This window comes from Callorhinus ursinus, unplaced genomic scaffold (assembly GCF_003265705.2).
Source record: "Callorhinus ursinus isolate GAN/ISIS: 27379988/994484 unplaced genomic scaffold, GSC_fseal_2.0 scaffold5, whole genome shotgun sequence".
NCBI classification, from domain to species: Eukaryota; Metazoa; Chordata; class Mammalia; order Carnivora; family Otariidae; genus Callorhinus; species Callorhinus ursinus.
In genome coordinates this window covers 30612949-30626013 of record NW_027397067.1, presented here as the reverse complement: position 1 = coordinate 30626013, position 13065 = coordinate 30612949, and the positions used below count along the sequence as shown (strand labels likewise).

The 13065-nt window shown below is 38.3% G+C and overlaps 1 protein-coding gene across 1 annotated transcript; it reads left to right on the top strand.

Moving 5' to 3' along the window:
• The first annotated feature begins 507 nt into the window (after window positions 1–507).
• Window positions 508–3922, top strand: LOC112823185 (fatty acid-binding protein 9-like). The gene is made up of 4 exons (XM_025870770.2): window positions 508–599; window positions 2871–3043; window positions 3542–3643; window positions 3806–3922. Exons 1-4 carry the CDS (start codon window positions 527–529, stop codon window positions 3854–3856), a joined length of 399 nt encoding a protein of 132 aa, XP_025726555.1. The 5' UTR covers window positions 508–526; the 3' UTR covers window positions 3857–3922.
• Window positions 3923–13065: the final 9143 nt, after the last annotated feature.

The following is a 13065-nucleotide window of genomic DNA, read 5'->3' as shown; positions in this document are numbered from 1 at the left end:
TCATCAACCCTGCAAGGAGGGGAGGGGAGGATATTATTTTAATGAAGAGTGTGCTCTGGCACCATGACGTGTCCAAACAAAAAACAGCTGAGATGGACAAAGTGAGGATGTACTTCTGTTACCAGGTGGGAAAACAACCTTAGTCAGGTGTTTATTGGACATTTGTTGGGATATTCCTTCAGAGTTGACTCAGCACTCAAATTTCAAAGGGCTGATATATTGAAAATTGTCTCCATTCCACAAATAATATTTATCAGGTGACTTGCTGGTGTAAATCTCTTTCCTAGAAGCTATAATCATTGACTTAAATTCAACTTTACATGTTGATTTTCTGTTTCTCAATTTGGAGGTAAATAAAATGAGTCATGCTGGTAACTAGAATCTTTGGTCTTGCTGCTGCCCATTGGTCATTTCAGAAAAATCACATGACGAAGATGCCTTTTAAATTAAGATACTGGTAGCACTGCATTCCCTAAGTTTCTTGGGCTTTTGGTTGTGACTGCCTCTTCTCAGCAAGCTTTCCATCATGATTGAGCCCTTCTTGGGAACCTGGAAGCTGATCTCCAGTGAAAACTTTGAGGAATACATGAAACAACTGGGTAAGAAATACCCTTACAAGATTTGGAAACTGGCAACACATTTTGTGATGTGGTTAGGTTCGCATTTTACAATGAATTTTCCTACAATTCTCTCTTTTGTGATCTTAGGAAATAGTCATATAAGATTAACAAAGTTTATGTATCTGCTTTTGATTTTTTTTGTTACTAGTAATAATTGTCTCTTTTTGGAATACGAGGCTCACAGATACTTCCTTCTAGTCATTTTCTGTGTATTTAAGTCCATTTATCCTTTTTGAAAATGCTTCTTCATCCTAAGCCCTGGATAGAGTTTATCTCTAGCTTCATCAATTCAACTAATAGCATTTCCTAGCTTCAAATTTACAGGTAATAATCATATCTATAATTAAATTTATCAGCTAAATTTGTTTCAAGGTTTGCTTTAAGTTGTGACTTCAAAAGAACAATAGCAACAAATGAAATTTGGTTAACATTTAGAGTCTTCATACATATGGGAGATATTTTAAAAATATTTTGAAAAATTTTGAATTTTTTATTGGAGAAATGGAACACTTTTACTCATCGATTGTCTCACCAACAATTGATTGTTATTCATCAAGAGACAATATTTCTCAGAAGTGTAAACCCTGTTCATCCTTTAGCTCTATCCTCAAGTTGAATAAACATTAATTATAATGACTCAGACCTATAGCAACTAAACTATTCTCACCAATGCTAGAAAAATGGTAATTATTTAATATTTGATTAAGTAATTTTTAGGATTTAATTAAGAGAAGTCCCTTGCAATAATAAACTGTATATAAAGCCAAGAATTTTCTTTAAATTTGGCGGAAATGATCAAAGCATAATAAGTCACTGTGTTCATAATGTAACTTTTGTCCCTTTTTCACACTCAGTATTCACTTTCTCCAGGAGCTAAAAGAAACATGTTTCCCTGTTTCTTCATGGATTCATAGACTCGCCTGTTTTGAGTTTAAATTTGGGGGCATTAGGAAACTTTGGGCTTATGGCAAGAGTAGCACTTGGTTTGATTGGGAGCTGGGCTTAGGCAGAGAAGAAGAGCTGCGTGCCTACTGTGTGCCACCGCCATGCTAATTCCTTTCCCTTCACCTCCTGGCACACCTAGGAGGCAAGTACTACAGTCATCCATGCTCCGCTACTGAGAAAGCGGAAGGTTAGAGAAGGGAAGTAACATGCCAAGCTCACACGTGACAAAGCCCGCATTGTAACCACCCCACTCTTCTCTCTTCTGTGATCCGCAGCTAATGCTGCCTCTTTGTAGTCAGGTGTGTCTTGTCAGTTCCACAATCTAAATGTGAAATCGAGTTCGATATTGATACTGAGAGAGAAGACTCAGTTCTTCTGCCTACCCATTACGGGAATCAAGTTTGACAGTGGACAACTCCCAGCCACAGGGCCAGGCTCTAAGCCAAATTGTCTAGGTTGTCTACTTCTTTATTTGGCCAGATCTGAATGTAATCTGCAAATAAGAGAGGAGCTTGGACTTTATTATTTTTTTTAAGGATTTTATTTATTTATTTATTTATTTGAGAGAGAAAGTGAGAGAGAGCAGGGTGGGGGGCAGAGGGAGAGGGAGAGAATCCCAAGCAGACACCCTGAGCAGGGACCCTGACACGGGGCTCAATCCCACAACACAGAGATCATGACCTGAGCTGAAATCAGGAGTCGGACGCTTAACCGACTGAGTCACCCAGGCGCCCTGGAGCTTGGACTTTATAAGTCATGATCTTTTAGAGTAGTTTAGATACTCCAAAAATTGTGTTTCTTAGTTTGTTTTTTTTTAATGTGCTAAAATTCTTAGACTATTAGAAAACCTGTGTTTAAATCTCAGCTCTGCTACTTAACAGACACACCACCTAGACTAAGCCTCTCTACGTCTCTAGGACACTGTGTATTCATCTCTAAAACGGGGATAATTACACCCTCTGCACTGCTGTTATAACACCCCATGAGGTAAAGCATGAGTTCTGATCCCCTGAAAGTCACCATACAGATACACATTTTAGATGAAGCACGAGTCTGGAAGATTTTAGATGAGGCACAATAGCCTCAAAAAGTGAATTTAGCTTTTCAAAATGTCAAGTGTAATTACTAGATATACCTTCTGAATGGGCTTGTTTGGCTCAACCCCACTATCACAGTGAGCACTGAAGAAATTATGGCACATTACCCCAAACCTGAACGGAGAAAAGTATGTATTCTCTTTAAATTGCTTCCCAAAATGGTTGTTAGCACTTCCTAAATGTCTAATGAAGGCATGTTGCCTTACAGGGATGAGCACAGCAGCCCGGAACCTGGCAGGGTTAGCGAAGCCGAGAATCAGTATAAGTGCCAATGGGGATGAAGTGAACATCAAAACGGAAAGTTCCTTCAAGAATACGGAGATCTCCTTCAAACTGGGGGAAGAATTTGATGAAACCACAGCAGACAACCGGAAAGTAAAGGTAAGAACTAAGTCTTCCTGGTGCAAGAATCCAGAAAAAAACTAGATAACCCAGAAAAAAAACGAGAAGGTGGTTGAGCATGGTTCATTCATATCTAATTTGATTAATTACCAAGTCAGGTTGGGCTTGTTTTTTTGATTACTGCTGAACATCTCTAAAGCCAATCCCTTTGCAAATTATTCTGATGGTTAACAGGGCCAAAAAAATTTGACATGTTTTCACTTTTTTCTGATCTCTCTTTGTCACTGTATAAAAGAGCATATAGAAGAGAACAATTATTCACAAACAGTTTAGGTATTGTTCATCTGGGGAAGAAGAGCATTAATTGAATAATCTCTTGAGTCTTCTCTAGTTTGATATTAAATTATGACAAGAACTGAGGGGGGAATTTGGGGGAAAAGAATGTCAAAACAGAAATGAAAAAGTAGATGTCTAGTTTTCAGTAGGTTAGAGTGTAGTGAATTACTATTTCTAACTGATTCCTCTATGCATTTATAGAGCATCATAACATTAAACAGTGGTGCGATGATTCACGTCCAAAAATGGCTTGGCAAAGAGACAACAATCAAAAGACAAATTGTAGATGGGAAAATGGTAGTGGTGAGTTTTCGATGAATTGAATTTTTTAGATACTCCTCTTTGATGTATGCCTTTCAAGTTACTCAGTTGCTGTGCATCCTGAATTGAGAGTCTGGGGAAGGAGGGACAGAGCAAGTTTAAACTGTCATCTGCCAACTCTAATAGATCCCTTTTTGTTTTTAGGCATATACCATGAATAAAACTGTCAGTACTCGAATTTATGAAAAGGTATGAAGGAAGTGTCTACATCAGTGGAAACTTGTTCACTAATAGGAAGCTGGGACTTGAAGAAGATATGCCTCAGGGCCGGTGATTGAAAAAAATTGTTCAACATAAATTTGCTCAATAAAACCAACAAATTAAGTGCAGTTTTGGAGCTGTGTGATAGTGAGGGTTGGGGAGAAGCGGATTAATTGGTGAGGTAAGAAGCTACTTACTTGTGGTTTGAGTATAAGAGCACTGAAGTCCCCTTAAGCCTCTGTCCACCTGACTTCCATAGTCCTTGAGTTCCCTCCAGTGGACCTATTCCATTTAGGTTAAGACATTCTGTCAAAGAGTGCTCTGTGGAAATTCCTGTGACCTCAGAGAGGGTATAACACACTGGAGATACAATCACTGGAAACTACTTTGGGCACCACAGATGCTGAACACCAACATTGCTGACTTTTGATTTTTGCAGAAGGCGGCTCTGCTTAAAGTCATTGGGATAGATGAAACACAAAATAGAGCCTGAACCTCATACACTGTGGTTGAATTATTATGGAAGAACATTTAAAATAATTATTGTCTTACTTACCTATAAGCCCATTTAAAATAATCATGCTAGGGCATCTGTCACCACTACTTACAGATGAGTCTTTGCAGAATGACATTATGTTAAATGCCAGTCTTGAATTTCTAAATGCCTTGTTGGAATATATTTGTTAGAGCTACACAAAGTCCCTTAATAATCTCATTAAGGACTGTTGCCAGGAAGTACTCTCAGGGCTTAGGGCAAAAGAGAGTAATATAGGTAAAATTAAAGTGTAAAGTCTGAAAACCTGAGGGGAGGAAAAAAGGAAAGACGAAGAATTATGTAAATATCATGTTGTACTTTAAATTTAAAAATAGATAGTAGTTGATCAAAAATGAGTCCTAAGAGTTATGTTTAAGATGTGCTTAAGTAGAACGTCCATGTAATTTGTTGCCTAAAGTGGAAAGGGGGTATGCCTGGGTGGCTCAGTCAAGCGTCTGCCTTCGGTTCACTCAGGTCATGCCAGAGTCCTGGGATTGAGTCCCCAGTCGGGCTCCTTGCTCAGCAGGAAGCCTACTTCTCCCTCTCCCTCTGCCTGCTGCTCCCCCTGCTTATGTTCTCTCTCTCTCTGACAAATAAATAAATAAAATCTTAAAAAAATATATAGTGGAAAGGGGCTGTATCAGTAATTACATTCGGACAACAGGCATAAATGGGAACTGCCCTAGGCAACCTGGGGGGAATGGCCACCTTAGTAGGATGAAATTGAAAGGTAATATACAAAAGCACTGAGCATGGGCCTGGGGCAAGAAATGAATCAAGGAAAGTAAGGGGGTCAAGGAAAGGAACTAGGATTGTCATATTAAAACCAGAAGCATACAGCTGTGCACCTGAAGTGATGGGCTTGGTGGTGGCCACACAGCTGCTGGATGTGGGCAGTGACAGTCATTCCCACATGACTTGTGCCCATCCTTCCTAAAGGACTCAAGTGCATACAAAATGTAACCATGCTTTTTCTCCAGAAGTCAGCCTCTCAACCCCCAACGTGTCCTTGCACAAAGAGGAACATGGGCCAATGGTTCTTTAATCAGAGGACAGTTGGCAAGGTGCATACAGAGGACAGCCACTTTAGCAGTGCCCCTCAGAGTAGGGGTTGAAGCGTTTCTAGCAACCCTCAGGAAGAGGATACTATTCTAAAAAGCACTAGGCACTTACTCATTTAAATCTTTGGATTTATAGGATGCCTGGGTGGCTCAGTTGGTTAAGCGTCTGCCTTTGGCTCAGGTCATGATCCCAGAGTCCCAGGATTGAGCTCTAATTGAGCCCGAATGAGCCCCATGTTGGGCTCCCCACTCAGTGGGGAGTCTGCTTCTCCCTCTGCTCCTCCCACTTGCGCTCACGTGCATGCTCTCTCGCTCTCTCTCGAATAAATAAACTCTTTAAAAAATAAATCTTCGGATTTACAGAGGCCTAATTTTTTTTTTTTAATATCATAGTGTCTTGCAGTTTTCCTTTTTTTTTTAAGAGTTTATTTATTTATTTGACAGAGAGAGACACAGCAAGAGAGGGAACACAAGCAGGGGGAGTGGGAGAGGGAGAAGCAGGCTTCCTGCTGAGATCATGACCTGAGATGAAGGCAGATGCTTAACTGACTGAGCCACCCAGGTGCCCTTACAGAGGCATAATTAAGAAAAGAATAATATAGTTCTGAATTTTCAAGACTTATTTCTCTTCTCTTTATGCCACAGCTCAAGGTACAAAGAGCCTAAATGAAACAAAAGCCTGATGTTTAGTCTTTAGTATGACTGATCTTTGGATAATTAATACTTTTTTAGGTTGAATCAAACCTACTACTCCTGAGGAAATCATTCACTCAACAAATTCTTACTCTGACAACTGTTCAAAACCAAGTTAGGTGCTGGAACACAGCACCATGTTAGGCAGGGAGTTCACAACTTTTGACGTTATAAGTAGCCCGACATCTTGAAACCCTATTGCTTTTACTTTTATTCTCAGTCAACTCATGTCAAAATTTCTGTAGGAAAAAAAATTCACTGAAGTTTTGCTAAAGACTTTGCTAAAGACTTTCACATGATCAGTCTCCTGGTATATCTGACTTGTCTTCAAAAGTCATTGTCTATCTGTTAGTAAATGATAACATGCCGTATTTGTCAAGTTGTACTGGGTTTATCGTTATCTCTCTGTAATTATATAATAGCATGTCACACTTGTTAACTTGTGTTGGAAATAATGGAACTTTTCATTATAGTGACCTAAGCAATAAAAAGCCATTATTTATTCACTTTCCAAAGGGATTTGAAATAAAGGAAGTGAGAGTAGTTTTTATAAGCCACACAGGAAAATATATTTTATTTTTTGAATATTTTTAACCTAAATGACTTAGTAGTAAGTCACATTCCATCATATTTCAAATCCACATTGAAGTTTGTGGGGAAGTATTAATTATCCAAAGATCAGTCATACTAAAATCATGATTAATACTACTACCAAAGAATAATTCACCAGATTTCTTTTTTTGCTACCCGATACTACTTAGTAAATCACTGACAAAATTATTTGTTTTGAACATTCTTAGTGTATTTAATTGTCATACTTTTTGCACAAAAATGCAATAAACATAAAAGTCCATGCTTTTCTTCACTGGCCATAACAAGGTAACTGACTATTCCAAAGACAATAACCAAGAATAGATGGAAAATTAGGATGAAATATCAGGAAATAACCTAATCCCAAAGCTACAGGGTAAGATTTCTAAATTGAAGTTTAGGAAAAATATAGTTTGTCCATTTTGAAGTTTGATAGCTACATCCTGTGTAGTTTTTGGAGAGGGACAAGCCTGGGGAGGAACCATCTAGACACCACCCCATGCTAGAATGGGACTTGTCTGTTACCCCAGAGGCACAACACAGTGAAGTGGAATGAATGCGGTTTGAGAACCAGTGGGAGCAGGACTTGAATCCTGCTTCTGCTGTGGACACCTATGTGAGCATGTGCAAGCTGCTTAGCCACTTTGGTGTTCTCCTTTGCAAAATGGAGTCTATCTACTTGACAGAGTTGTCTAGATGGAAAATAGGGTAAGATATCAGGAAATAACCTAATCCCAAAGTCTTAAGATTTCTAAATTGAATACTTAGAGAAAATACAGTGTGTGTGTGTGTGTGTGTGTGTGTATACGTGTGTGTAAATAATGTTTTCTCTCAAGGCCTTTTTACCATCTCAATTATTGAAAGCATTTATAAGATATAATCAAGAAATAAAGTAGGAAATAATGTAGGCTACCTATATAACACACAATTAGAAAATCACTTCAACTTTTATGAGTTTATATTTGTTCTTTATGAAAGAAAGCTAGACACAGACGCTTCTCACTATGCTTTGCAAGTGAATTATTTTTCAGGGATTCCTTTCTCCCATCAGATGTAAGGGAGCAGATGGCTGAGTCCTAAAAAGTATTTCTGATGGCTCTTTATGCTACAGCCTCTTTAATGCCGTGAATGTCACTTTCTCGCTAAGAGGGAAAAAATGCAAATCGAAGAGAAAAACTGTGGCCAGCTTGGTATGTGCTATAATGACTAACAAAAGAAATGGAAATGCAGAAATTGTCTTCTATTTCCTCCCCAGTGAATGAGGAACTTTAATTCTCAGGTGTTCTATTAGGAATAATGATTTGAAATCTTAGACTAGATTTTGAAAAAGAAGCCATGTCTCCTGAAGTCTAGTAAAAACAAAGCTAATGCATTGTTTGGAGGAATCAAAAACCACTTCCCTCTCTTTATTGACATTCAACAAAAGAAAAGCTATTAACTACCTTTGGGCAGCATAAATGTCACAGCAACTGTCACCATAGCAACCAAAAGGTCAACTATCCACTGGTGACTAAGACATGATTTGCATTAAGAAAGCAACTATAATGTCAGTATTCTTTTTTTTTTTTTTAAAGATTTTATTTATTTATTTGACACAGAGAGAGTGAGAGAGAGCAGGAACGCAAGCAGGGGGAGTGGGAGAGGGAGAAGCAGGCTTCCTGCCAAGCAGGGAGCCCAACGCAGGGCTTGATCCCAGGACCCTGGATCATGACCTGAGCTGAAGGCAGACACTTAACGACTGAGCCACCCAGGCGCCCCTATAATCTCAGTATTGTTAAACGTAGAGAAAAACACAAGAAACCTGTAATAGGAAGATATCCAGCCTGAAGTGCTATTGTCACGTTCTGTCAAATAGCTGTTGGGGGGCACCAGATGCCTCAGTGGCTGAGTTCTGAAGATAAATCAGATCATCAGGCTCATAGCATCTGGTGTCTAAACAATTCCATAAGGGATCTTTCTACATCATAATGGTTCATTGGCTCTTTAATGGTATCCTCACTACCTCCATCTGCAAATGATAGAGAATAATAATTGGGAAAAAAGGAAAATAACAATTGAATATTCTAATATGTCTCTGAATATTTGTTTAATGTCTATCTTCCTAACTAGACTATAAGGCCCATATGGGCAGGAACTGTTGCTTCTTCACTCACCATGTTCCCTCCCTGCTAGTTCAGTTCAATCAATTTGTGTTGAGGAACTGTCTGCACGCATGCAGGTGAGAATATGTGCAATGAATCTTGGAATTACCTTACATGTGCTTTCCTAGTGGTATACTACGATCATGTCATCCTGAACATGGAAAGAATCACCTGCTTTTACCACTGACTGAAAGAGTGACCAAATGAAGGAATGAGTGTTGTGATTAAGTTTCACACTTAGATATGACCCACAGCCAGTGCCTTTTCTTGCTTCCAGTGGGTATGAAAAAGGAAAGAAAGGAAAGGCAGGGGAGGGAGAAGAGGGAAGGAAGTTTAGGAGAATAATATTGTTGATCATAAGCACTGATTTTAGATGCTTTCACAATATTATATGAGTTAGTGCAAACAATAACCCCCATAAGTAGGAAATCTTGTATTTTCTTCATTCAGTCAGTCAACAAATATTTATTGACCGTGTCCATGCATGGTGTTATGGACTTGGGATACTACACGAGGAAAGTCATATGTTGTCCCCACTTATATGGAATCAAGACCTCAGTGGGCGATATACATATTAATCAAATGATATCCAAAATTAATAAAAATTGCCATTGCAGTAACTGTTCAATGATATTATACTAGAAAAAGGTTAAGAAAGATGACTGAGTTGAAATCTAAAGGATGTCAACCCAAAGGTAGGCAAGTATGACTGAGCTGAGGTTTAAGGATTAACCATATGGGAGTGGTTAGACATTCCAGGAAAGGAGAAGAGCATGTGCAAAGACCCTGGTAGAAGCAAGTTGGAAATTAGTACTTTCTTTTCTATTCTCTGGGAGATTTTGTGTAAAATCAGTGTTATTTTTTCTGTCAATATTTGTAAGAATTCACTGGTGAAGCTTATGGGCCTGGAGTATCTTCTTGAGAGAAATTTTAATTATAGATTCAATAATAATGGATTTGGGAGTAATTACATTTTTACTTCTTGTATTATTTTTGGTAAATTGTGTTTTCTAAGGAATTTATAAAATTGCTTTTAAATCTGAAAATTTATTGGCATGAAGTAGTTCATATTATTTTCTTATGATCTTTTTAACTACTGTAAGTTATATAACTATAATTTTTAATGACTAGGATATATGGATATGTCCTTTTTTATTCCTGCAATCAATAACTTTTGCCTTCTTTCTTTTTAAGTCCATCTTGCTAAAAGTTTGACAATTTTCTCAGTCTTTTTCTTTTTTAAAAGATTTTATTTATTTATTGAGAGAGAGGGAGAGAGAGCACGTGCAAGTGTGAAAGCAGGTGGGGGGGGTGCAGAGGGAGAGAAAGGATCCCAAGCGGACTCACTGCAGAGCAGGGAGCCCAATGCGGAGCTCGCTTTCACGACCCTGAGATCATGACTTGAGCTGAAACCAACAGTTGGATGCTTCACTGACTGAGCCACCCAGGTGCCCCTCAATTTTATTAGTCTTTAAAAAAACTGTTGGTTCTGATGATATTTTCTATAACATGCTTGTTTTTATTAATATCTGCTCTGTCGATCATCTAGTTTTGTGAACTCCTGTTTCTTTCGCTTTTTGAGCGTATTTTCCTATCTCTTTGCTCTATTTACTTATTTAAGATTTCATTTATTTGAGAGAGACAGAGCATGCACAAACAGGGGGATCATCAGCGGGAGAGGGAGATAATCTCCAGCAGACTCCATGCTGATCACAGAGCCCCATGTGGGTCTCAATCCCAGGACCCCGAGATCATGACCTGAGCCAAAATCAAGAGTCTGACGCTTAACCGACTGAGCCACTCAGGTGCCCCTCTACTTATTTCTGATTAACAATGTACATGAAAAGTTGTGGGAATAATTTAGATTTATGGTGACATTATCTTCTTTCGGAGAGAGTTTGTTTCTGACTGGTAGCTACATTCACTGGCTGTCCAGATCACACTAAACTAATTTTAAGAACTGAATTGATATTAGCATGGGCCCATTTAATTCACTTTTTTCCCTATGCTGCAACCTTTCAAAGTCCCAAACCAAATCGTGGCGATTAACCAGGAATTCTCCCTCATTGTTCCCCTAAACCTTATAACATGGTCATAAACGTTCCTCAGACTTTTGCCTCTCATCTGCCTTTTGCAGGGTTCATAAATGCCTAGAGCCACAGCAGCCCCAAATATTGGGACTGTTTCTCTGGCCTTGCCTTTTTCACCCAAATCCTAGACCCAAATCCTAATTTTTCTCTGCCTTTTTATCTCTCTGATGCCTTGAAAAATTTAAAAAAAAAAAACCATCTGTTTTTTTCTAGGATGTCATAGTTGGAAAGTTAGCTTGATTTCCCCATCTATCATAAGGAAGTAAAAATTCTAAAGTCCATTTTTGTTTATTCAGTTATTTTTTTTAAAAATGACCATGTTATTTATAGATTTACACATTATTTCATGCCACCAATCATGATCACAGTATTTCTATTTTACAAATATAATAATTTTAATAGAGAAAGTAAGTTCCAAAAGGGTATGGAATTCTGTTCAATGATGTTTAACCCTGAACAGTGCCTAGCACTTAGTAGGCTCTCAATATTTTTGCAATTAAAATGGAATCAGATCTTCAGCACTCAAGTGGATGATCATGAAGTCTTTGTTCATTTACTATAGGGTGGTTGGCTATCACTTTTTCAAATATATAACTGGATGTAGCTTGAAGATAATATGTGAGGAATATTTACATGACATGTTATATATAGCAAGCTTTCTTTATTTTGTTTGGACCTCTGGGTGTTCTTTTCATTGTATGATTCAAGTAGCTCCCCTTATCATGAGAATTTACATAGGCAATAAATCTATGAAAAGTGAATCCATATTGTAAACAGACTATTGTATATCCATTTACAAATATTTAGTTCAAGTCTAAATATATGTATCTAGTTATAATATGGTTCTGGTGTTTATTATCCACTGTTTTTCACTAGGATTTTGATGAATTTCTTAGCTAGGAGTGACTTAATGTCTCAAGCCTGGTTCAGTCTGGATCTTTGCTCTTTGCTTTGATCTGTGCCTTTGACTCACATGTGAGCCTCAGAATTTTGTCTTTGGCTGAATACATCTGGTTCATTCCAGCAGTCAGATACATTGCTGATAAGCTAAAATAGAAAGTTCTTTTCTTTATTTAAAATCGCTTCAAAGTTATAAGCCCTGCCAATACATAGCTCAATGGTTATATTTTAACTCTACAGCTATTCCTATGTGCAATACAGGGACTGCTGAAAATTCATACAGCTCTCCTATATCAGTCTCTCTGAATACAAGGGCTCAGCTCAAGTTGGGTGGTTTAAGAGTCCTTCACAAATTTAGGCAAAACACCTAAGTGTTGAATGCTACACTTCTCAATAAAGTTTGGTCACAAAAAAATATTTTTGAGGACACAACTGATATCATCATTTATTTTTATTAAAGGTTTTGGATAAGAAAATAACACATTCTTGGGGCACCTGGGTGTCTCAGTCAGCTAAGCAACTGACTCGGTTTTGGCTCAGGTCATGGCTCAGGTCATGATCTCACAGTTGTGGGATTGAGCCCCGGGTCGGGCTCTGTGCTCAGCGTGGAGTCTGCTTCAGATTCTCTCTCCCTCTCCCTCCCACTCACTCTCTCTCTCAAATAAACAAACAAACAAATAAATAAAATCTTTAAAAAAAGAAAATAGTACATTCTCTAATCCAAAGCCCCTTTTTTTTAATAGCTTTTTCTTCTATCCCTGTACAATGTCTTTCCTCCAGTTATATTCTCTTGGGTCTAGGACTGGGTTAGCAGATTAGCAGAGGAATTTTTCTAGTCACTGTTTCATTCCCACTTTGAGTTATCCACGCACGAGTAATGTAAGGTGAGACTCGGACTCATGGTATATGATTCCACATTTTGACCCAACTTGGACCCTAAGGACATAAATGCAATGGTTATGGCTCAACTATGACATTGGTAACCCGAGCCCAGAAAGCCAGCAATTCTACCTGTTATGATCATGGGAAAATACTCCATTGTTGTGAAGACTGCCAACCTGTGTACAAATATTAACAACCTAGTAATATCGCTCGTCTCATAGTCAGGACTGATGCCAATACAGAAAACCACTAGGAAAAGGTATGGCGGCAAGAAGGTATTCCCAAGAGCAACACTTACATTTGAAGTGGT